General features: G+C 41.6%; 1 protein-coding gene and 1 long non-coding RNA gene across 2 annotated transcripts in view; one reads left to right on the top strand and one right to left on the bottom strand.

Annotated features, from left to right (window-relative positions):
* LOC133366298 (uncharacterized) overlaps positions 1-11,145 on the top strand; it is a 65,684-nt gene extending 54,539 nt beyond the window's left edge. Inside the window, exons 2-3 of the long non-coding RNA XR_009758375.1 lie at positions 8,560-8,679; positions 10,499-11,145. This is a non-coding gene — a long non-coding RNA (uncharacterized LOC133366298). The remainder of the gene's footprint in view (positions 1-8,559; positions 8,680-10,498) is intronic.
* The window catches only part of LOC133366296 (UDP-glucuronosyltransferase 2A1-like), a 28,784-nt gene extending 7,005 nt beyond the window's left edge, over positions 1-21,779 (bottom strand). The window contains exons 1-5 of the mRNA XM_061589254.1: positions 21,723-21,779; positions 14,096-14,899; positions 10,296-10,444; positions 9,407-9,538; positions 7,409-7,496 (exon numbers count right to left, since the gene is read on the bottom strand). Of these exons, the coding sequence (XP_061445238.1) occupies positions 7,409-7,496; positions 9,407-9,538; positions 10,296-10,444; positions 14,096-14,861 (1,135 nt within the window). The 5' untranslated portion in view covers positions 14,862-14,899; positions 21,723-21,779. The remainder of the gene's footprint in view (positions 1-7,408; positions 7,497-9,406; positions 9,539-10,295; positions 10,445-14,095; positions 14,900-21,722) is intronic.
* Positions 21,780-25,756: the final 3,977 nt, after the last annotated feature.

Genomic DNA, 25,756 nt, shown 5'->3' with positions numbered 1-25,756 from the left:
AAGACCTGCCACTTTCCTGTAAATCTGGATTTCTTTCATTAATGCTGGAATTGCTTCCTCTGGGTTAGACAACATCAGAGCTATGTCGTCGGCAAAAAGATTGAGCAAATGGGTGTGACCATTTACTATAACCCCTTTTATTAGAGGGTTGTGTCTTATTGCATTCGCAGGAGGTTCAATTGCAAACACAAATAAAATAGGCGAAAGAAGGCAACCTTGTTTTGTACCTTTGTTTATGTAAAAGTGTTTGGAATCCCTACCATTTACCCTGATGCAAGCAGAAGTGCCCTTATATAGAGATCTCAAAACCTGAAGGAAAATAAGATCAAACTTCATGTATTATAGTACAGTAAATAAGAAATTCCACTCCACTTTGTCGAAGGCCTTGGTGGCATCTAACTTTTCCTAAGGTTAGTGTGGAAGATTGCATTCAGTATCCTGAGGACCAGGTCAGTTAATGAGCGGAAGCGAATGAATCCAGCTTGGTCCGGGTGAATATAATTTGGGGCTAAGTTTGCTAAACGATCTGCGAGAATATTAGTGAACAGTTTAGCATCTATATTTATAAGGGATATCAGTCTGTAAGACTCGACTGATTCCTCATCTTTGCCTGGTTCAGGCAGAACAATAATATGTATGGCTTTCCAAGAATTCGGGATTTGGCCACCCCTTTGAATATCTTTAAAAAGTTTCTGTAAAAGGGGTTATTTTTATAGAAAGCACCACTATAACCATCTGGACCTGGTGTTTTATTTGGTTTAAGTTTGTTAATAGCATTTGAGATTTCCAAAACTGATAGTTTCCTATCTAAGTATGCTACATGTTCCTGGCTCAACTGATGAGTACCATGCTTTACAAGATACTCATTTATTGACTGGGTTTCTGGATTATCAGATTCATATAATGTTGAGTAGTAGCTACAAAATTTATCCAGAATTTCCTCTGTGTTAAACATTTTTTTTGTTGTCCAATGACAACAATGTCAAATGCGGACTAGATGGACATACTGTCAGGTGGATTCACAACTGGTTGGAAAACCGTACTCAAAGAGTGGTCGTCAGTGGCTCTGCTTCGGACTGGAAGGAGGTTTCGAGTGGAGTGCCACAGGGTTCTGTCCTGGGGCCGATACTCTTCAACATTTTTATCAATGACTTGAGAAAGAAACAAACCAGGAATAAAATAATTGCATTAAAATCATAGAATCATAGAGTTGGAAGGGGCCTTGTAGGCCATCGAGTCCAACCCCCTGCTCACAGCAGGAAATCCACAGCTAGAGCATCTCCCGCAGATAGCTGTCCAGCCTCTGCTTGAAGACATCCAGCGAAGGGGATCCCACCACCTCTCTAGGCAGCCGGTTCCATTGCCGAACTGCCCTTACTGTCAAGAAGTTCCTTCTAATGTCCAATCTGAATCTACGCTCCTGCAACTTAAAACCATTAGACCTAGTCCTACCCTCTGGGGCAGCAGAGAACAAATCTGTACCCTCCTCTATGTGACAGCCCTTCAGGTACTTAAAGAGTGCAATCATGTCACCCCTCAGCCTTCTCTTCACCAGACTGAACATGCCAAGTTCCTTCAACCTTTCCTCATAAGACTTGTTCTCTATATCGGCTATCATCCTCGTCGCCCTCTTCTGAACCCGCTCTAACTTGTCTCTATCTTTCTTAAAATGAGGCGCCCAGAACTGAATACAGTATTCCAGATGAGGCCTGACTAATGCAGAATATAGTGGGACTATTACTTCCCTCGACCTGGAAACTATAGCTCTGTTTATGCAGCCCAAAACCGCGTTTGCCTTTTTTGCTGCAGCATCACACTGCTGGGTCATGTTCAACTTGCAATCCACTACAATTCCAAGGTCCTTCTCACATGCACTACTGCTAAGCTGGGTATTTCCCATCCTGTACCTGTGCATTTTGTTTTTGTGGCCTAAATGCAGAATCTTGCATTTTTCTTTATTGAATTTCATTTTATTAATTTCAGCCCAATTTTCTAGTCTATCCAGGTCCCTTTGGATTTTATTCCTGTCTTCCATTGTGTTACCTATCCCTCCCAGTTTCGTATCATCCGCAAACTTCATAAGGCTTCCCTCCACCCCATCATCTAAGTCATTGATAAAAATATTGAAGAGTATCGGCCCCAGGACAGAACTCTGTGGCACTCCACTCGAAACCTCCTTCCAGTCCGAAGCAGAGCCACCGACGACCACTCTTTGAGTACGGTTTTCCAACCAGTTGTGAATCCACCTGACAGTATTTCCATCTAGTCCGCATTTGACCAGTTTGCTAATCAAAAGGTCGTGGGGGACTTTGTCAAACGCTTTGCTGAAATCTAGATAGATGACATCTACAGCATTTCCACCATCTACTAAGCTAGTGACCCGATCAAAAAAAGAGATGAGATTAGTTTGACAGGATTTTTTCTTGACAAACCCATGCTGACTCCTACTAATCACAGCATTGTCATCTAGATAGTTGCCAATGGACTCTTTTATTATCTGTTCTAATATCTTTCCCGGTATTGAAGTCAGACTGACCAGCCTGTAATTCCCCGGATCTTCTTTTTTACCCTTTTTAAAGAGCGGGACGACGTTTGCCCATCTCCAATCCTCCAGCACCTCTCCCGTTCTCCAGGATTTCTCAAAGATGATGGCAAGAGGTTCCGAAAGTACATCAGCAAGTTCCTTCAATACTCTGGGATGCAGTTCATCAGGCCCTGGAGATTTGAACTCATTTAGGTTAACTAGGTATTTCCTGACTATCTCCTTATCAATCTTGAACTGCAATCCCGACCCCTTACTGAGATTGCTACCGATGCAAGGTTGCACACTGTTCCCTTTTTGGGAGAAAACGGAGGCAAAATAGGCGTTGAGCAGTTCTGCCTTTTCCTTGTTATCTGTCAACATTTTGCCATCCTCATTGAGCAGCAGTCCCACCGTTTCCTTGGTCTTTCTCTTGCTTCGAACATATCTTAAAAAACCCTTTTTGTTGTTCCTTGCTTCCCTCGCCAGCCTCAGCTCATTCTGGGTTTTAGCTTTCCTTACGCTATTCCTGCAAGCCCGAGCCGCTCATCGGTACTCTTCCTTGGTGATGCGTCCTTCCTTCCATTCTTTATACATGCTCTTTTTTATTTTTACCTCCACCAGTCTTCCGTTTAGCCACATTGGCTTTTTCTGATGTCTTCCGTTTTTCTTCCTCTTTGGAATTGTTTGCGATTGCACTTTTTGTAATACCTTCTTCATGAACTCCCACACTTCTTGGGCTCCTTTTTTCTTTAGTCTATCTAGCCACGGGATCCTACCCATCATTTCCCTGAGCTTGCTAAAATCAGCTTTCCTGAAATCCAAGGTCCATATTTGACTATATTCTTCTTTGGCTTTCCCCAGAATCACGAATTCCAGCATTACGTGGTCACTTTCCCCCAAGGTACCGACCGCTTTAATTCCCGTGAGCAATTCGTCCCTGTTAGTTAAGATCAGGTCCAGGATTGCCGATCCCCTTGTTCCTTCTTCTACTTTTTGAAAGAGGAAATTATCAGCAAGGCCCATCAGGAATTTGTTGGAGGCATTGTGCTTCGCAGAGTTTGTCTCCCAGCAGATATCTGGGTAGTTGAAGTCCCCCATCACTACTACTTCTTGCCTCCTTGAGATTTCAGAGATTTGTTTGAGAAAGGCCTCATCTGCCACCTCTTCTTGGCCAGGGGGTCTGTAGTAGACACCTACTACCATGTCGGTTTTATTTGTTTCTCCATTTATTTTTACCCAAATGGTCTCTACTGGACCACTTTGTTCGCTCTCTTGGATTTCCATAGAGGTGTATTTGTCTTTGACGTATAATGCTACTCCCCCTCCTTTTCTGTTGCTTCTATTCTTTCTGTAGAGTTTATATCCTTGAATGGCTATATTCCAATCATGGGAGTCATCCCACCAAGTCTCTGTTATCCCTATGAAGTCATATTTGCCTTGATGCACTAAGACTTCAAGCTCCTCTTGCTTGTTTCCCAAGCTCCACGCATTGGTATATAGACACCAGAAGCCTCTTTTGTCCTGATTGGATTCCTCCGTTAATATACCGTGAGCTTTGCCGTGCATCCCTTTCTCTCTCCCAGTGTCTCCTGTACCCTTCAAATCCTTGCGTTTACAACCCGCTGTCTTTGGATCGGTATTTAAGCTATCATCTCCATCCCCCAGAGGCTTTAGTTTAAAGCCCTCTTGATGAGTTTTGCCATACTTCTGCCAAAGAGATTCTTCCCAGTCCTCGTGAGGTGCAGCCCATCTCTTGCCAACAGTTCCCCCTCCAAGAAGCTTAGACCATGGTCCCAGAATCCAAACCTCTCCCATCGACACCATCTGTGTAACCAGTCGTTGACCTGCAGTATCTTCCTTTCCCTTTGTAGTCTTCTATCCTTCATGGGAAGAATTGATGAGAAGACCACCTGTGCCCCAAAATCCTGACCTTCCTACCCAGAGCCTCATAGTCTGAGGTGATCTGTTCCAAGGTGTTTCTGGCCGTGTCGTTTGTGCCCACATGGATGAGGAGAAAGGGGTACCTATCTTGGTTCCCAATGAGCCTCTGCAGGTTGTCAGTGACGTCCCGGATGCGTGCCCCAGGGAGACAACAGACTTCCCGATTCATTTTGTCCGGCTGGCATACCGGTGCCTCTACCCCCCGAGCAACTAGTCTCCAACCACCAGCACCCTCCTCTTTTTGCCACGAGCGGTGGTTGCATCAGCTTCCTTCTTCTGGGGTGTGGAGTCTTAATTTGTAATTTCCCCCTTGTAACCAACCCAAGCGGTAATATTGCCAACAAGCCTAATGTAATAAGTATAATCTCTGATGCTATATTAATACATTGTTTTTATAGTTAGGAGCTATTTGTTTTCTTTATGAACCATTTTAAGCAGAGTGTAAAGACTTAAAGCCATTAGCAAAATAAGTTACGATTTTGAGTTAAAGTGCTGTCCTCTTTTGCTGCCTTTTCTCATTTCCCGCCATTTTAAGCTGTCTTCTTCCTCACTTGAGCTGTCAGAAAGGGCTTCCATATTTTCATTGCTGCTTGGTTTTAGACCCATAAGAGTCACTAGCTTCTTTGCTTCTTTGGTTGAGCTGATAATGTGTGTGGTCCCATCTGCTTTTAGAAGTAGTTTGAAGGGAAATCACCACTTGTACTGCAGAGACAGGGGAGCCTTTCCATTCTAAAGATTGCAGGGCTCTAATCTTCTGAGAAATCATTTCCTTCAGGGCATAGCTGTTGAATTGTATTAGGTTATTGTGATGTTCCTATATTAATGTATATATGGTAAGTGTTGTTGTTTTAGAAGATACATGGTAAGTGGAGTGAAAGAGGGGGAGTGAATGGGCAGTAGAATGCGAGATGATTGGCTGAGTGTTTAAAATGGCTGAATGTATAAAAGGAAGAGTGAGAGTGGAATCGAGGGGGGAGAAGAGAACTGAGTGGGTTGGTTGGTGGGGTTTAGAGAGTTGTTTGCCAGGAGGGAGGTGGAGTTCGGATTAGTATTGAGTAAAACCATATGCTTATGTGCCTTAAGAAGAAATCTTGTTAATCTTGTTAGCTTTGTTATCTTTAATAAATACTTAATTTGGTTTACCAAAGGCCTGATCCTTGGCTGGGGTTTCACAGACCAGAAGGGAGGGTAAGGTAATGACCAAGGCTGAAGGGGAACTGTAACAAATGGTGGCAGCGGTGAAGAGAATAACAATACCAGTATTCAGAGTCTCTGGGAATACTAGTATTGGGACGTTACTGGTGGTTGCCTAGCAGGGGGATCTGTTGAGATCTGTGCTAGAGCGGGGAGAGAAACCATAAGAGAGAGCGGTCCGGACTGGTGGAGTCCCTGGTGGTGCCTAGAGACAGGCAGTAACCACGAGCAGGTAGGAACCTGACAGGGAGAGCCAGGGAAGGACGCCTCACAGTTATCTCTAGGGCGTTCTCCCCCTTTTGGTTCCGAGTATAAAGCTCTGTGAGCTCTTTCAATACTTTCTTCAGTCAGTTTCACCTCAGGAAATTGATCGTTCAGCCACATTACCAACTCCTTTAGTAAAGATTCTTTTGTTTCTCCTGCTTGTTCAATGGCCCGTCTCACTCTCAGATTCTGGCAGTGAGAGCGATCCTCCAGGTCAGCAATCTGCTTCTTTATATTATTGTGCTCTAGTGACAGGCCTTTAATGGCCGCCTTGTGCTTCATTCCCTGCTCCTTCACCTCCGCTGTTACTTGTGTGGTTTCTTTTACTTGAGTGGCTAATTCTTTAACTTCTTGCTATAGAGGACGTATAGTTTTCTCCCATTCAGAAAACATGTCCTCTCTAAATTTTTCCAGAATATCAGACATGAGATCAACATCTACCTTACCGCTCCTAGGGGCCTTTGGAGACATGGCAGTGTTTATATCATCTTCTCTCCAGCGTTTCAGGCCTCCTGCTAGATCCTGGCAGGGGTTTCCTTGAGGTTCCACATTTTTAGTACACTGTATGCTCTCAATCATCAGAAAGGCAAAACACCTCTTTGTGAAATTCGGTTGAAGGCTTGGTTGGTTTAAAAGCTTAAGAATTAGTCCCAGGAGTAGTGGAGAGCAGACCTAAGATGCCATCTTTGTTGGGTGATGTCACCACCCCCGCCCTGTTTCTATTCTTGACAGGGGAAGGTCAGCCCAATTTACTAAAGAATGTGTGCCTTCTGTCTGCACTGAACAAGGAGCAGGTTCAAGCAAGCAAGCAGTAGGTGGAAGGGGAATGTGCAAGAGTCTAGAAGGTGCATCCTTGCTGATTTACAAGCATGTATCTGTATTCAAAGTGCAAATTCTTCAGCTGGAATTCTTCCCATACAAATGTTTCACTGGATTTTGGGCTTTTGGGTGTGGTATCAATGCATAAACCATCTCCCATTCATCTGTCTGTCTGTCTGTGTGTGCGTGTTTTACTGTCTAGACTTTGTTCATTTCACCAGTTCTCAGTTTGTGTCTTTTCCCCTGATACATGTTACCACTGTTTATCAACACACACACACACTCTCACTCATGTAACACATGTGTCCATTCACAAAATCACGGTACAAAAATAAATCCTGATGAACCTATGTGATTTCGACAAGATTCCTTTCCACACAAATTTAATCAATGCATAAATGTGCTGCTGTACATTAGTAACCACTGAAAAAATAAAGACAGACTGGAAAGGGTGGCAAATCTGCAAGTGTGCCAATTCTGACATTAATTTTAGAAATAATCCAAGCTCAGGAAGATATCAGGCAGTGCAGAATGGAGGGGGCAGAGTGAACCTACTGAGCAAGAATGGAACAGAAGCAAACCAGGGGAAGCAGCTCGTTTCTATTGTTCACTGCTGTCAAGAAAGAAAAACATGGAGAGCAATGAAGCCAAGGTTTTCTGTCTCACCCAGAAGGTCATTCTGAGGTATCCAGTCATAGATCCTGGTGTTGGCTCCTAATGTTTGGGGCCTTTTCCCTTTATAGCGCCAAAGAACCTGGGGGGAGAAATGGAAATACTGTTCTGCGTAGTCCAGGTTGCAAAGAAAACTAGGCTGACTCACATAGGCTGTCTACTCATTTTGCTTGGCTTTAAAAAGCAGGACCATGTGATCTTGTGAAGGCTTCTCCAGTAACTATTAGGCACTCACGGGCTTTGTCCATCTTTTTTCCAAAATATGCTGCTTTCTTTAGCCACTTCCTTTATTTTTAGCAGCAGTAAAATATGAATGCACAGGATTTCTGTAGCACATCTGCATGCTTATCATATATTAACTCAGTAATTAACTCAGACCTTTCGGGTAGCGATGGGCTAGAATTTCAATTCAGTTTGCTCTTGAAGCTGAATCTATGACGTTTGCACATTCCTAAACAATATGAGAATTGAAACACAGTCATCCTTCGAAATTCACACTTATTTGAATTCTGTGATGCAGTTTGCTAACCAATGTTTTAAAAAATGCACATATTACAGGAATGTGTGCATAAAAATGAGTATATCAGTGAAAATAATATGCAAAAATATGATGAGAAATTGTTTGCTCCTGGCCCTCCTCTGTGTGACAATCTCTCAAGTACTTGAATAGAGCTATCATATCTCCCCTCAGTCTTCTCAAAGGTAACATGCCCAGTTCTTTCAGTCTCTCCTCACAGGGCTTTGTTTCCAGTCTGCTGACCATCCTTGTTGCCCTCTTCTGAACATATTCAAGTTTCTCTGCATCCTTCTTAAAGTGCAGTGTCCAGAACTGGATGCAGTACTCAAGATGAGGCCTAATCAGTGCCAAATAGAGGGGAACCAGTACTTCACGTGATATGGAAACTATACTTCTGTTAGTGCAGTCTGAAATAGCATTTGCCTTTTTAGCAGCTACATCACGCTGTTGGCTCATATTTCCTCCTGTCCACCCATTCTGCCCCCATTGTGGCACAGACTCATACTGTGAGAGCTATTCACCTTGGTTTTTTACAGGCAAAGGTTTTTTTTTAACATGCATACATTATATGTAAATAGATACATGAACATATAACATACGTCTGTTACATTTTCATTTAACTATACAGGTGCATCTTCCCTTTTCTTGTTTCTGTTGTTTGATGCCAAAGGCAGCCAGTGCGCAGTGCAATCCTAATCACGTCAATTCAGAAGAAATTCCAACTGAATTCAGTGAGGATTATTCACAGGTTAGTGGGGTTAAAATTTCAGTCTTAATCTGCTTCCTATTGTGAATTTTCAAAAGCAATGGAATGCCTCACTCATTATTGTTCTTTTCACATGGAAAGAAGCTATGACTTTTGTTACCTATGGATTCTATCTCGGCTCCTCGGTTAAATCCTAGTCTGTTTGTATAAGTGGGAAGAACCATCTGGATTTTGCAGATCATTCTCACCACTAACTCCTTCTTTTAACAGTAAATTAAATGTAAAATTCATTTTCTCTCCCAAAATGTTCTTGACTTATAACTAAACTATCTCTCCCTGATGCCTGAGTGAGGGAAATGAGATAAGAAGGCAAATTTATATTGAACTGTGAAAGCGGCTCAAATCATAACCTCGGTTACTCTTCAGTAAACCCCACTGAATTCAGTGAGACTTACTTCTGAGTAGACATGGATAGGTTTGCAGCCATCGATGGCTTTGTGATGGGTCATTAATCACTTCATTAACTTTGGAAGGGAGCACACAGGGAAAGTAACTGATTTGCAGATATCTGCGGATGGCAGAGGTAAGCATGTCTGTTGTGTGCTACGGAAAATATACGTTACAAAATACCTATATTTCAGCATCAGTGAACAACGAAACAGAACACAGACTTGTGCAAATTAGAACAATTGCAGTGAAACTGAAAATACCAGATTTTTCACAAGTCTAGTGCACCACTAAAAACTTACCAAATGACATGAAAACTGACCTTCTGTGGAAGTTGGCTGAGTGCCAATGCAACCATGTTACTCTTTTCATCTGTTAAGTTATAAACCATTGAGCCCAGAGAAAACAGCACAATGCCATGTTCCCCTGCACTCCGGACAAATTCTTCCATTTCCTGTTAAAAGACAAAAGCAAGTTTTATAAGTAAATATATAAATAAATCACATTACTCCATGGCTTTGTCATTTGAAATTGATGCACAGGTAGCAATGGTTATCGGATTTTCCTGCTACCCTTCTGATTTTCGCTTTGTGATTTGTGATTTGTTAATGTATTTTTATGGGAAGTTGTAACCGCTGCTTTTTGTAAATTGTATTGTTTTTATTGATGTATTTTTACATTTGTGTTTATTTTTTCTGTAAGCCGCCTTGAGGGCCTTTTGGTTGGAAGGCGGGGTAGAAATAAACAACAACAACAATAATAATAATAATAATTAAAGTTGTGATGGAATGTAAGGAAGAAGGTAACAATTCAACCCGTAAGGCTTGTAGATGAGCCAGGAAATCCAAAAGGCACTCCCTATCCCCTCACTACAAAAAAATCTGCACAATATTCTTTGGAATGCACAGCTACAGTGCAAGAGTAGACTGTGTCCTATGTGTCAGATCTGTCCACCTCCCATCCTGCCACTCTGAATGTCACCTCAAATCTGCCCCAGGATAAGGGTGCCTTTGCTTCAGATGAATCTCATAGTCAGAGTTGCTATTCAGAGCAAGCCTAGGAAAAGAATCCACACCCCCATATATAATTAAACATATCTAAGCTACTCTTGCCACTTATTCCCCCCTGAATCCTCCCCTTTCTTTGAAGTACTCTGAACAAGAAACACCTATTAGAATCAGTACCAGGTGAAGGGCAAATGAGAGAATTACCTCAGGCAAAGGTTTGGCTGGCTTACAGTGCAGACCCCCCACAAACTCAAAATTTGGCAGGAAAGGCCGAGGAAATTCAAAGTCCCAGTAGGTTCGGATCAGCCAGATCTCCGCTTTCCCCATTACTTCACATAATGTTGTGGGTCTCCCTATTGAATGACAAAAAGGAATGGGGTTAAATTCAGTTTGTTTCTCCTTCACAGATAAAAGGGCTTTGGCAACCTTGTTTCAGTATTCAATGCAGCTTACTCAAACAGGAAAGCATGCACAGAACTGCAACCTCAAATGATAAGGAACTTCATTCACCCAACCGAAAATTCCAAATCATGCCACTTTAAGCTTTTGCAACTGTTTTATATTTGTTTAATGGTTATTGGATTTTAAATGGATTTATTTCTTCTTGTGAGCTGCCTTGGTTTCCAACCCTACCTCATAGAGTTGTTGGAAAGATTCCATATATACACACACTGGAGATGTAAAAATACATACACCCATATAATAGTTTATTGTCAAAACCAGTTGGTCATTGGAGATCATTTTTTAAAAAAAATAAAATCAGTTTCCTACCAAATAAAAGCAGTTACACCTAAGTAAGTCCTGCTTAATTTCTTTAAAAAATAGGATTGGAGAGGGAGAGAAAGATTTACAACACAATCCTAACCATGACTACTCAAAAGCAAGTCCTATTGAATTCAATGGCATTTACTCCCAGCATGTGGGATTAGCATTGCAGCTTTACTCCCAGAAAAGTGAGTATAGGATTAAAGCTTCATATTGGGAAGGTTTTTGAAACAGGCTCTGAATTAGACAAATAAATTGCCCTCTTCAACATCCTAGAAAAATTTAAACTTGTTTCACTCCTCGTAATTAGAAAAGTATAAGACATTGTAATCATCAGCTGCATGTACACTTCTTTTAAATTTCTGTTCAAAAATTATTTGAAATATAAAATGTATAATATGCTATTTTTGCAAGTAATTTTAGAAACCCTGCATGTACACATTTAGTATAATCATAACTGAAATTGTTTACAGTAAACAATTGCCTACCAAGATCCTGCTGTCATTTTTTGTTCTACATCTCCTGACCTGCACACAATTTATGAGATTTATGAGACAAGCAGGAAAAGACAACAGTTTTCTGACCTTGCAATAGGTTCTAGGTATTGCCTGGAAGTCAACAAATCCCTTGTCAATCACAACCCTGACTTCACGTATTGGCTACAAATCTTAAAGGGCAGCATTAGAGCAGCCAGCTACAAGCTCATTTAACAGAGGTTTTGGGGGGTGATGTTTTGGTGAATATTTCTTGAACCAAACCACCTAGAAACTTAATTTCTTTAATGAAATCTGAGAGTCCAGAGATTGGAGTGACTCACCTAAAGATCCGGAGAGAACCCCAAAAATCCAGAGTGTCCGAGTGAAAACCGGAGACCTGGCAGCCCTAATTAATAGCTACAATCACACAAATATTTTTTTTCAATTTTTGATCAGTGGTGGAAAACAGCAAAGGAACAGAAATTTGCAAAATAATGTTGATGCTTCCATTTCAAAATTAATTTTAGAAATTCTTCTAGTTAAACTGGAATTCAGGAGGAGTTGAAGTTGAACAGAAGGCAGAGCAATTTGGTTAAACAATGAAGGAGCCAAGCTGGTGAAATCTGCTCCTCCCTCCTTTATGGTTCATCAGACTATCCAGTAGGACTATGTCCTGTATTTGTACTAATCACAAATAACAAACCAAATAGGGCTGATTCGAGCCTATTTGTATCCTGTCCAAATCAGGCTGAAGCAGCTACAAATCTCTACAGCAGTGGTTCTCAAACATTTTTGGTTCACGGCACACTGTAAAACATATAAAAAATTTCTGGCACAGTTAGCGTACAAAATTAAAAAGAATATATTTAAAACTATGAATAAAAATTACTTAAACTATAGAAAACTATTACTTACCCTATACAAATGGGTTTCTTCTCATTTTTAAAATATACTTTCATAATATTTGAGACACACCTAACCACCTCTTAGGGCGCACCAGTGTGCCTGGGCGCACCATTTGAGAATCACTGCTCTACAGAGTGGATCAGCTAGTCCTGAATCAATTTGTAGAGATTTGTTCAGCTCGGTAGCTCAAAACAGTCTCTAATGAACCCAGACAGGATGTCTCTGAAATCAGAGCTTGGAAAAGTTACTTTTTTGAACTACAACTCCCATCAGCCCAATCCAGTGGCCATGCTGGTTGGGGCTGATGGGAGTTGTAGATTAAAAAAGTAACTTTTCCAAGCTCTGTCTGAAATGCAGCAATTACAACATCATAAAGGAGAACACCAGCGTGGGGAGAGAAGGAGGAAGGCTGGAATGTTATCACCCCACCCCACACTCTCCAATCACAGAGCCTGGAAGGGTGACGTCTTAAAATGCAGACATCTTTTTTAAGTTCTGTCTCGCATAAATGTTTGCTGGGGGCTGGGTGGCATTTGTTCAGCTTATGTATGTTTTCTGTTCTTTCCAAATCAATCCCAGTCCCATCCTTGTTTATATTTTTTTTTAAAGTTTGTTGTCTGTATTTTTTTTATTTAATTCAATTCTGATTACTAAGAATTTTTTATTACACCTCGTGGGCATATTTAGCCACACCTTTCTGAATTCTATTATTTTTATTTTTGATATCATCATCATCATCATCCAGTTGCTACACAAAATAAGAAGCAGCCAACTTGTGTGGTTATACATTATTTATTGTTGTTGTTATGAGCCAGCCAGTCAAACCTTGGGGGCATATTAGAGTTTATTCTTATTATTTTTACTCTTATTATTTCCAATTGCTACCCACAGCAATTATTATTAATATTATTATTAATATTATTAATATTAAATAGTATTTTTCTTTTTCTTTCACCCATTACTGCTGCTGGCCATCTGCCCCCTATATGACCCATTCTTTTTTTAAAAAAATCTTTCTCGGAAAAAGCAGATTTTAAAGGTGGGTGGTTTATGACAGGTGCTATTGGAGGTCACTGATTCATAGGGTCGCCGTAAGTCATAACCAACTTGAAGGCACATGACAACAGCAACAAAGCATTAACACCCCTGGAGCTACTCACATGAAATTCGGCAGGGTTAATCCTCTTTATAGGGCTGCCATGTCCCTATGTGCATATTATCTCTGTGGTCATGCCAGCCCGTGTCTGCCTGATGCTACCTACATGTGTCTTTATCGCAAACCTAATTTTTAAAAACCCTCAAATTTTTTCAAAATCTTGAAGGAGCATGGCATGATTGAGTACTCACAGTTTTTTGTTTTTTAAAAAAGCAAACTTTAAAGATGGTTGGCATGAAATCCCCTGGCTACCCACTTGAACTTTAACAGGGTTAATCTCCTCTATAGGAGCTACCATGTCTCCAAATCCCATGACTCCATCAAAAAACAAGAAAGTTATGGCTATTTTGGTTTTGCAATGTAAGTCAATGGGATTTCCAGAGATTTGTAATATCCAGATTGTGATCCAGATCTGGATCCGAATCTGATCAGGTCCTAATCTGTCCAGACCATATTGGGCCTGATCTGTATTTATAAATCAGGGCCACAAATCAGATTGGGAGGATACATGCACAGCCCTGCTGTCCAGCCTGGTAGTGCCTATTCCAACTGGCAGTGGCTGTACAAGCCTCAGGCTAAGGCCCTTCTAGTCCTGCTACTTGGAGGTCCTTTTTAATTAGAGGTGCCAAGGACTGGACCTGGGACTGTCTGCATTTTTAGAGCATCTACTACACAATAATACTTTGGGGAAACAGACTTACCTAAAACCTGACTGTAATAAGAGTCCCATACTCCCCAGCAGGTCTGGAAAACATGATCTTGTACATGATAAGATATTATATTTTTCACCCTTTCTCCAAATGACAACCTGTCTGTGAGCTCAGACAAAGTAGCTGGAACATATGAAGGAGGGGAGGGTATTTTCCCACAGTGTCTCTCTATTGTTGAGGCTGGTGAATATCGCAGGGTGTACATAAATGGGATATCCAACTTCAAAGCAATCAGGTCACCACAGGACATCACAGGATCTGCAAGGAGCACATCATATTTAGTGTTTTTCAGGCGGGCCATGAGCTCCTGATTGGCCAGTACCCCTTCACACCCAAGCTTATTCTTTTCATATAGATTCCTCATCATCTTCTCCAGGTTTTGGTAAAACCTGTAGAAGGTCAGAGTGCTGGGCTTGTGCTTCATCCACAGCATTATGAACTCCTTGATAACGTTGTCAAAGTCATCATTTCCAAAGGGCACAGTGTACACCTCAAACTTTGCAGATGATATATCATCACTGGGTTTGATGAAGATGGATGCTGATGAAACAAGGATGCTGACATTGTGATCCCTGTGTAGCAGTTCCTGGATGATGACCTTAACATTTAGCCAATGGCTAGCTTCCGCTGGCCAAATAAGCACATTCCCGCAGAAAATGTTTCCTACTAGGGAGACCTGAAGTATTAGCAGCTGAATTACAATAGCTCCTGCTGAGGAGGGGGAGGAGGTCATTATATGCTTTTCTGGGACTGTCATATTTTGTTCTTCAGTCTCTTCTTCACGTTTCTGGATGTCTGGAATAAAAAGACAAATGGCACAATATTCTTACATCGCTGTTGCAATGAAATAATGTTTTTACATAACCAAAATCAATACAAAATCAATAGCTGTTTTGCTGTGTGTTTACATGCAGGAGATCCCAGGATCAAATACAGGGTACTATCCTCACATGAGGAAAGGCTGGATGGGGCTTGCCACACTCAGACATGCCTCATGGAGTGCTACATGGCCCAATAGGTTGGCTCCTGCCTGGGCAAACGTCCTTTTGGCCCACCCCTCCTCCTATGACCATTCCCCTCCTCCTAATAGGCTACCTGTGCCAAGTACTATCTCAGCAGGTTTTATTGCCCCTCCCACACATCACCCCTTCCTCCTCATCCTTATCTCCCACCCAGCCTCTGCTAGCTGACTGCCTCATACAGCCTGACAGCACCCGCATCCCACCTGAGCACCCTGAGATGCCTGCCCTCTCACAGTCCAGGGAGCAGTGCGGAAGGGGTTAGTGCCCCTGGGCCCAGCAGGCTCTCTGCCCCTCCCACCTCAGAGTCCCATTCCAAAGCCAACTGAGGCCAGATCATATCAGGATAAAGGGATCCCTACCTACCACTCCCTAGCAACAAAGAAGCAACGTGTGAGGCAAAGGCAAAGCCTTTATTGAAGAGCATCCAGGATGGAGGAGATCTTGAAAGGGAAGGGCATGAGTGCAGTTGCCAACTGATTGCTCCTGTGCCTTGGACAGTGCCTTGAGAGATAGCAGGGTAGCAGATTCAGTAACCCTAATGGGCCCAGCTCCATGCTAAGAAAAACTCCCCCTGTTATGACTAAGCAGGGGGTGGCTGTTTTCTTATTTAGTCCCCACTTCTATTGAAATCAATAGGAAGAGGGAATCTCTTTGTGCCAGACCATGGTTATCATCCCGTTGTGCCATCAACTGAAGGGGAGATTAGCCATGGCCTAGAGAAATATATACAAGAACTGTAAAGTTAAAATCTACCTTAACGCAAAAGCAGTGCTCTAAAATAAAGTTAAGGTACAGACATAGAATGCATTGTTATAAAATAATATCAAAAAATTAATATGTATATAAACAATCAATATAAAATCCTTTTAAGTATTCTCATATAGTAATAAAAAGGCTGAGACTACCAAGTGGGCTGCTCTTGAAGCAGTCTAAGCTTCTCCCTGACTCCTCCTTAATTTGCTATAGTGGCTGTGTTAGGGAGGCCTCTTAACAACAGATGTATTTATTTATTTATATGGTCTGGACAAATGGTAAAGAGACTTTAGAACAATTTAAAAATTACATCAACTCTATCCATCCATCTATTACGTTTATATTTAATAGTACAAATGATTATCCACACATCCCTTTTCTTGATGTCCTTCTCACCATTGAAAACAACAAAATAGCCACTGATCTCTACAGCAAACCCACTGATGCCCACACCTATCTTAACTGGAAATCCTGCCATCCTAAGCATATAAAGAAAAAGACTGTTGTATAGCTTAGCTCTGAGAATCAAACTTATTTGCAACAATGAGGATAAATACCAGAGAAGGATCAGTGAATTTAAAGAACACCTTCTTCTGAGAGGATATCCTCCACATTTTCTTGATTGCAACATCCACTGAGCCTCCATTCTGTCCAGAGAAAACCTCCTCCATCATAATGAGGTGTCAAAGAACAACAGATTCCATTTGTGGTAGATTTCCGTCCAGCATCTCCTAACTCTCACCGAACAATCAGGGAGAGCTACCCATTGCTGGCAAACTCTGAACATCTTGCTAGAGCCATCAGCAGGCCTCCTGTTGTAGCATTTCGCCAGCCTCCTAATTTGCGCAGACTGTTCGTGAGAGCTCTGCTGAAGCCACCTATCACCAATCCTGGGTCTCATCCTTGTCACTCCAAACGCTGTATCACCTGTGTGTACCTTTACAAGCACTAGGACAGGCAGAACCAGGTCCTGCAATATAATTTATGTCACTGAATGCAAAAGACCAGGATGTCATATCCAATACGTAGGAAAAACTACAACTGACCTACACACATGCTTCAGAAACCACAAATCAGCAATCTTGACCAAAAAAAGTGGTGCAACCAGTTGCAAAACATTTCAGCACTGAGGGCCATGGCCTGTTGGACTTTTCTATAAGAGCTATAGAGATGGCAACAGATCCAGCAGCACTGACTGAGAGGGAGAACTTTTGGACATACTCTCTGGACACATTGGCACCACATGGCGTTAACCTGGAGGACAGTACAAGCATTACTTAGTTTCTGCAAATGAAGCCCCTCTGAGCAGTCCATCCTCCAAGCTCTATAAATGCCACCTTGGTAACAGCGTTTGTATAGATTAGGATTGGCTTAGTGGTACAGAGAGCTGATTGGCCAGAGAACAGTAGATTGACGTAAATGTTTGCAGAGCTTCTCTGAGTTCAAAGAGAAGCATAAAATGTTTGTGGAACAAGAAATAATGTGTGCCTTTGATATTTTGGGGGGGGGAATAAAAATTGCTTGACATTCTCATTGGGAGGGCTGTTCTCTAGTAGCCCCACTGGACCAGCCTCTACTGGGTTGAGGGTGGGGAATGTGTCCACTAAATATCCACTAAATCAGACTTAGTATGAGATTCCACCTAAACTTGACAGTCTGCTATCTTTTCAGACTGGCAGTGATTTCTTGTGGAGGGCCATGGCTGTAATCGGCATGGATTTTGCAGCCATGGCCGAAACTGGCACTATTTTTTTTTTAAAAAAATCCTCCTATTTTACATAATTATCTTCCTAATTTCCTCAAAATTGCTGCATTTGTAACAGTGTAGGTGTGACAACAATTGCCATTTGTCCATTATATATTAAGAAAAAAAATTGTTATCGCCATATAATGCAAAGGATATTGGCTGTCTGTCCTGCCCAAGACCAGTGGTTCCCAACTTGGGGGGCCATGAAGTAATCTGGGTGGGGGAAGCTGCAAACAGTAACAGAAATGAATGAATTATTTATTTATTTATTTAGTTAGTTAGTTAGTTAGTTAGTTTATTAAAAGTCTTCCCTCCCTGGATGCTGTCTGCTCCCCACTGCCGCTGCTCCAAACAAGAGGGGAGGACTTTTGCTGAAATGGCAGAGTGCCTTTCTCGTATGCTGAGGGCAGGTGTCTGCCTATAAAACATGTGGCAGATGCTGAAGGAGGCTGAGGGCAAAGCTACCAGGAAGAAGAGGGGATTGGTATCGGCAACTCCCATGTCCTCACACTGCTACCGCTGATGACATGAATTTGTCTAATCTTCTTTTAAAACCATCCAAGCTGGTGGCCATTACTGCATCTTGTGGGAGCAAATTCCATAGTTTAACTATGCGCTGAGTAAAGAAGTACTTCCTTTTGTCTGTCCTGAATCTTCCAACATTCAGCTTCTTTGAATGCCCACGAGTTCTAGTATTATGAGAGAGGGAGAAGAACTTTTCTCTATCCACTTTCTCAATGCCATGCATAATTTTATACACTTCTATCATGTCTCCTCTGACCCGCCTTTTCTCTAAACTAAAAAGCCCCAAATGCTGCAACCTTTCCTCGTAAGGGAGTCGCTCCATCCCCTTGATCATTCTGGTTGCCCTCTTCTGAACCTTTTCCAACACTATAATATCTTTTTTGAGATGAGGCGACCAGAACTGTACACAGTATTCCAAATGCGGCCGCACCATAGATTTATACAACGGCATTATGATATCGGCTGTTTTATTTTCAATTCCTTTCCTAATTATCCCTAACATGGAATTTGCCTTTTTCACAGCTGCCGCACACTGGGTCGACATTTTCATCATGCTGTCCACTACAACCCCAAAGTCTCTCTCCTGGTCGGTCACCGCCAGTTCAGACCCATTGAAAGTATATGTGAAATTAAGATTTTTTGCTCCAATATGTATAATTTTACACTTGTTCATATTGAATTGCATTTGCCATTTTCCCGCCCATTCACTCAGTTTGGAGAGGTCTTTTTGGAGCTCTTCGCAATCCCTTTTTGTTTTAACAACCCTGAACAATTTAGTATCGTCAGCAAACTTGGCCACTTCACTGCTCACTCCTAACTCTAGGTCATTAATGAACAAGTTGAAAAGTACAGGTCCCAATACCGATCCTTAAGGGCCCTCCATTGGGAGAACTGTCCATTTATTCCTACTCTCTGCTTTCTGCTTCTTAACCAATTCCTTATCCACAAGAGGACCTCTCCTCTTATTCCATGACTGCTAAGCTTCCTCAGAAGTCTTTGGTGAGGTACCTTGTCAAAAGCTTTTTGAAAGTCTAAGTACACTATGTCCACTGGATCACCTCTATCTATATGCTTGTTGACACTCTCAAAGAATTCTAATAGGTTACTGAGACAGGACTTTCCCTTGCAGAAGCCATGCTGGCTCTGCTTCAGCAAGGCTTGTTCTTCTATGTGCTTAGTTAATCTAGCTTTAATAACACTTTCTACCAGTTTTCCAGGGACAGAAGTTAAGCTAACTGGCCTGTAATTTCCGGGATCCCCTCTGGATCCCTTTTTGAATATTGGTGTTACATTTGCCACTTTCCAGTCCTCAGGTACGGAGGAGGACCCGAGGGACAAGTTACATATTTTAGTTAGCAGACCAGCAATTTCACCTTTGAGTTCTTTGAGAACTCTCGGGTGGATGCCATCCGGGCCCGGTGATTTGTCAGTTTTTATATTGTCCATTAAGCTTAGAACTTCCTCTCTCGTTACCACTATTTGTCTCAGTTCCTCAGAATCCCTTCCTGCAAATGTTAGTTCAGGTTCAGGGATCTGCCCTATATCTTCCATTGTGAAGACAGATGCAAAAAATTCATTTAGCTTCTCTGCAATCTCCTTATCGTTCTTTAGTACACCTTTGACTCCCTTATCATCCAAGGGTCCAATTGTCTCCCTAGATGGTCTCCTGCTTTGAATGTATTTATAGAATTTTTTTTTGTTGGTTTTTATGTTCTTAGCAATGTGCTCCTCAAATTCTTTTTTAGCATCCCTTATTGTCTTCTTGCATTTCTTTTGTTTGTGTTCCTTTTTATTTTCTTCATTCAGACAAGACTTCCATTTTCTGAAGGAAGATTTTTTGCCTCTAAGAGCTTCCTTGACTTTGCTCGTTAACCATGCTGGCATCTTCTTGGCCCTGGTGGTACCTTTTCTGATCTGCGGTATGCACTCCAGTTGAGCTTCTAATATAGTGTTTTTAAACAACTTCCTGATTGCTGATTCAGGAAGAAAGCAAGGAAGGGAGAGAAGGAGGAACATTGTGAATTTGATGTTCAGGCATAACAAAAGGTCACACTAGTCATTTCCTATCATTTAACCCTTAAATTCTCAACTCTCATGGCAGGGCCTAACTCCAAAGAAAGTGTCATGGGACTGCAGCCTGAATTGCCTTTCATGTCAGTTCTTTTGCAGGTGCAGGCAGTTATGATTACTGGCTTTCTTTTATAATTTATTTTTTATTTTTTTTTAAATAGCAAAATAGAGCATTAAAAGAAAAAGAAAAAAATCCAGAGGGAATCAGTAATTAAAGGCTTCCAATTCAGGCTTCCACCACTGAAAACTCCCAGCTTTGGGGCCCACAGAAGGTGATGTCATCATGACTGCTGTCACTTTATTTTACTTCAGATCACATGTTCCTAACACACTCACTCTCTCATTCTCTCTTCTTTTCCTCACATACTCTTTCTGTTCCCTTTCTCTCTCTTTCTCTCCGCACATCCCCTCTCTCCCTCTTCCTCCCCCCCCCAGCAGGCTGCCAAGAGAGAGAGAGAGAGAGAGATTGCTCTTGCCAGAAGTCTAAACTGATTGCCTGGGGAGGACTTTTACAATTAAGCTGAGGGCCACATAAGATTGGGCCAGGGGCTGCATGTGGCCCTAGGGATGTAGGTTGCCTACCTGTACACTCAATGAGGAGTAGCTAATGTGGTGCCCTCCCCTCTGTTGTTTGACTCCAACTCCCATCCACTCCAGCCAGCATGGCCAATGGTCACGAATGATGGTAGTTGCAGTCAACCTTTGGAGTTCAAATGTTGGCCACCCATGGTCTAAACGATAAGGCACCAAAGTTTGAAAAGGTGCACTTGTAATGTCAAGACATTCATAGAATAATAGATGGAATGGTTCACAGAATCCTGTATACAGTTAAGCTGCAAAGTGGAAAAGTGGAATTTCATAGAAGCTTATCAATAAGAAAATCATTATATGGACAAACTTCTGTGAAATGCAACTGACCTCTGGTCACTCCCGGCTATACAACGCTTGATCTGCCCTTTCAACATGCCACTACAAGAGAAGGTGTGTGGGGTGTGTTTTACAGTGAAATTCTCAGTACCTGAGAATTTGAGAAAATGATGAGACTCAACAGGTCTGGCCAGCACCCCATATGACCAGTATACCCTAGAATATGCCCCAGAATCCTCTGCAATCATTTGTGGCAGGTGTGTGTGGGTCCCTTGAAAGCTACGTTGGTGTGAAATGTGTTTTATATTTGAAAACTATAGTGGCATACCATCCAAAATAGTTCATGGGAGAGGTTCATACACTTTATGCCAAGTTCTTCCTTTCTGAAATTTGATGTTTATTTCATTTATATCCCATATTTGTTAGTGTGGAACTCAAACCAGTGTACACAGAGTTCCCCGGTAAACTTCTATCCAGGAACTGATTAGGACCAGACCTCCTTATCTTCAGGAAGGCTGCTGCATGATATGCCTTCAGACAGTGTCTTGGGCTAGATGATTCACCTCACCCTCATCCCAGGCAATGGATCCCTTTGCCTTCCCAAACAACACCTATTCAAAATCACCTGACTTACCTGGATTTGCGGAGATCCTCACTTCCTGCTGCTGTAGTAGAGAATCAGAAGTTTTGCTCTCCACTACCTTCAACTAGTATTTCAAATCATACCTGCAGATATTAATTATTTACAAATATAGGAGAGCAATAATGTAATTAATTAATAATCTAGTTTTTAATGTTTACCCTCAGTTTTGTTAACTGGCAAATGTAATATGATTAACAGCATTCTGCTTAATGAACAGCTTTGTCTCTGTGGAATAGGGGTGGAAAGATGTGTCAGTTTCAGTTGTCTCTGTTCCTCTTTTTTCCAGTCTTAAATTCAGTTCAGCACATAAAGTTCAATTTTTTAAAAAATCCTCATGAAAATTCTCCAGCATTTTAGTGCAAATTTTGTAGGCAGTTTTGATTAAAGTGCACATTTTTACAAGCAATTTATCATCATTTTTATATGTTATTTTCACTCATTTGTTCATTTTTATTCACACTTTCCCCTAATATATGCATTTTTATAAATGTTGTTTGGTTGGTGAACTACATAGCAAAATCTGAGTAAGTGTGAATTTTGAAAGATGGCTGTATTTCAGTTCTCATATTGTTTCATAAAGTGTGATTTTGATAGATTCGACTTGAAATGTGAATGGAATCGAATTTCTCAGCCATCTCTACTGTGGAATCAGAGCGATAGAATATGTTAGTCAGAGAATGGCTCATTCTTCCTTTATTAAGTACTTACTGAGGATGCTTCCAGACGGAGGCTTAATTTGCAAATGGGACCTTGGCAACAGCTTTTGATTACTTATTGGGTTTTTCCTCGAAAGGGTAGATTGGGATTTAATCAGGTGAGGAAATACAGGCTAGCCTTTGATGACCATGACTTCATGTGGACACTGCAGAAAACTTGCATGTATAGAAGCATACTGTCACTGTTTTGAGGCTGGATTCAATCACATCTTGGCAAATTCAGGCTGCGCAATTAAACCTGATTTGGAGCTATTGCAAAACAAGTCCACTTCCACCCAAAATTGGACTTTTTCTTATAAGAAAAGCAACAATAAAATGCGCTGGAAAGTGTGAAATAACACTTGCTTAATACAATATTATCTACTCTCCCCAAACAAATCAGAATGAATGTTCATTAAATACCTGACATTGTGGCAAACTGTCACTGGATCTGCCAGACAGCAATTTCCATGAGTTAAAATGTAAAACTCAAGCCTTTGTGACATATGGTTACAAGCATCAACACAGCATTATATTAAGTCAACAAAACAAAAAGTTGTAGAGGTATTCATTATACTAGCAATAATTAAAAGCAAAAATTATTAAGGGGCAAAAGAGGCTATGATGAAACACTGATATTATCTGAGAGCTGCATATGCAAAAACTTAGATAAGGTTTCTGAGCCGAAAATAATGATAATTATAATACTGTAGCCAGCCTAGCATCTCCCCACTGTAATACTTAAGCTGCAGTCATAGCCATGTCTATTCCGAATTCAATGGAATTTACCCGTAGGTGTTTGCAGCCTCAGAATTGCAGCCCTAGGTTATCCAATTTGCTAGTCCCCCCCCCAAAAAAGAAACCCAATGAGAACTCAGCATGCTCAGTGAGCATGAAATGCCAACTGACTGTTGGGGGGGGCAGAAAAAAGGGGATGAAATGGTGTGTCTGGAATCCTGAGCAGAGGCACCCCACACTGCAAGATTTCATTGCAGGCTCCACTTGTCTATTTAAAAAAGCCAGCCAGAATGGCCAATGGGCAGTGATAATGGGAGGTGAAAGTTTATACTATGAGAGTGTTAACTCCTGTGTCAAGCTAAATCCAGTTTAGAGCACAATTAACCCATAAGGAAAACATTTTCTCTTAAGGTTCAATTAGCCACTGCAGTCCTTTGTAAAAAGGTGTGGTCAAAATCCCCACCATACATTTAAAGCACTCTTACACCACTTTAAGCATCATGGAGAATTCTGGGAACCATCATTTGTTAAGGGTGCTGAGAACTGTAGCTCTGTGAGGTCAGCATCTTTAACAAACTTCACTTCTCAGGATTATTTGGTGGAAGCTATGCCTGTTACAGTGGTATAAGAGTGCTTTAAATAGATGGTGCGGATGGGTAGTATATGTATGCCTTCTCCCCCCCCCCATTTCTTGTTCAAAAGTGTGCAAAGGACTATGTGATATATTTCATTTCCAATTTGAGCAACAGTTTTGGCAACAGCTACATACACTTATTGAGAGATTATTATAGAGGCTACCACTGCCTGCAAATAAGCAGGCACAGAGTTATAATGCAGAATCGTCTCAATTAAATACAAAAAAGCAATCCTAAAGTGAACCATCATTGATGCCTACAGCTCTCTGTCAGACAATGAATGGAGTCTGTTTCAGGTTGGCTTGCTTCTCCATTCAATTGAGTTGAAAGTCATTGCAAATGGTTAGATGTTTTGGAAACAGCTTTTAAAAAAGAGCTTTAGCATTCCAAGTCTGAGCACACTAAGGGCTCATCTACACAGTGGTTTAATGTGCTTTTAGTGCTACTCACATCCCCTTTTAATTCACATAGTTCACATGATGTTACCAGCAAACAGAAGCTATCATGCAGTTTTCCTCCTGTAAATCCATACTAACCCAATCCTCTGATAATACGAAAAGGGAAGGAAAAAAGTCTTCACTCTGTATCTCTAGTGCTTGCTGACGAAGGCCTAAATACACACAGGCTGAAACACGTTAGGCTTGGATTACAAATAAAAAATATATTTTTCTAGCATTTTGGGGTTCCCCCCTTCTTTTTCCCTTCTCTGGTTTTAGATGCCAGCCACTTTTAGCTGTTGAATAATACTATGGCCAACACTGAAAACTAAAAACTGAAGGTTTTATTTAATGATTTAAATCATCCAAGCAAGAATTATCAGAATAGCAAGATTGAAACAGACCTGTGCCCAAACTAAACCAGTTTCACTCACAAATAATGGCAAGCACTACTTATTTCAGGGCACCTGGAGCATTCCTTCAGGTTGCAGATGATAACTGGTTCAAGGATCTGAACCAGGACAAGACAGGAACATAAATGGAAGTTCTGGAAGGACTGATAATTGAAACTAGGGAGTGGTTGTAGGCAGTGGCGTCACTAGGGTTGGTGTCACCCGGTGCGGTAACTCCTTGGCGAGCCCCCAAATGTCCTGCTGAGGGTGTGCGTGCGTGCGTGCACGCACGTGCACAAGGCCAGCCTACACATGCCCCTGGGAGGTCGCGTGCCAGAGGGGCACCCAGCCGGAGAAGCAAGCCTGGGAACGCCAGCGCGCCTCCCTCGTCCTGCCGACGCTGCTCCCAGTCTCACCCGCCTGCCCACCTGCCTCCGAGGAGGAGGAGTTGTCTGCTCCAACGCCAACCCAGAGCGCTTCTCAGCTCCTTTGCCGGGCAACGGCGTGGGCACCCCACCCCGCAATGGGGCGGCTCTGGGTGTCACCCCCCTCATGGTCACCCGGGTGCGGTCCGCACTCCCCGCACCACGCTAGTGACGCCACTGGTTGTAGGGCAGACAGCAGGAGGAATAGAGTGAAGCAGAAAGGTCTGAAAGTGGTGGTTTTTAATCAAACCAGTCATATAAATTGAAGCTCTATGAATATACAATGTACATTTTTATCCTGTATAGTATGTGCTTGAAAGGCCATTGAAAAAGACACACAAGTTGAAACGTGTCTGGCCATAATATACGCATCTTGCTCCATTGAGATACAGATTTAAAGCCTACAAGCAAGTGTACCAGCAGTTTATATAAAAAGCACTATAGCAGCAATGTATGTATTCATTCATGAGTATGGACTAAAGACTTAGGCACTTTTGATTCAGGAGATACGCTTCCTGTCTCTTTAAAAACTTTATATGTACAAATTTAGTGTTTGTTATTGCATGTATTAAAAAACTTTTTTAAAAAATTAAAAAATTTTGCATAAATTGGAATTGTAATGACCACATACCCTAACTTTCTGTAAGACACATCTTATTAATATCACAATTGTCCTGCTGTCTCACCTTATTGATGGTTTGGG

The sequence above is a fragment of the Rhineura floridana genome, chromosome 11, assembly GCF_030035675.1.
Source record: "Rhineura floridana isolate rRhiFlo1 chromosome 11, rRhiFlo1.hap2, whole genome shotgun sequence".
Taxonomy (NCBI): domain Eukaryota; kingdom Metazoa; phylum Chordata; class Lepidosauria; order Squamata; family Rhineuridae; genus Rhineura; species Rhineura floridana.
This window is presented reverse-complemented; position numbering and strand designations above follow the sequence as displayed.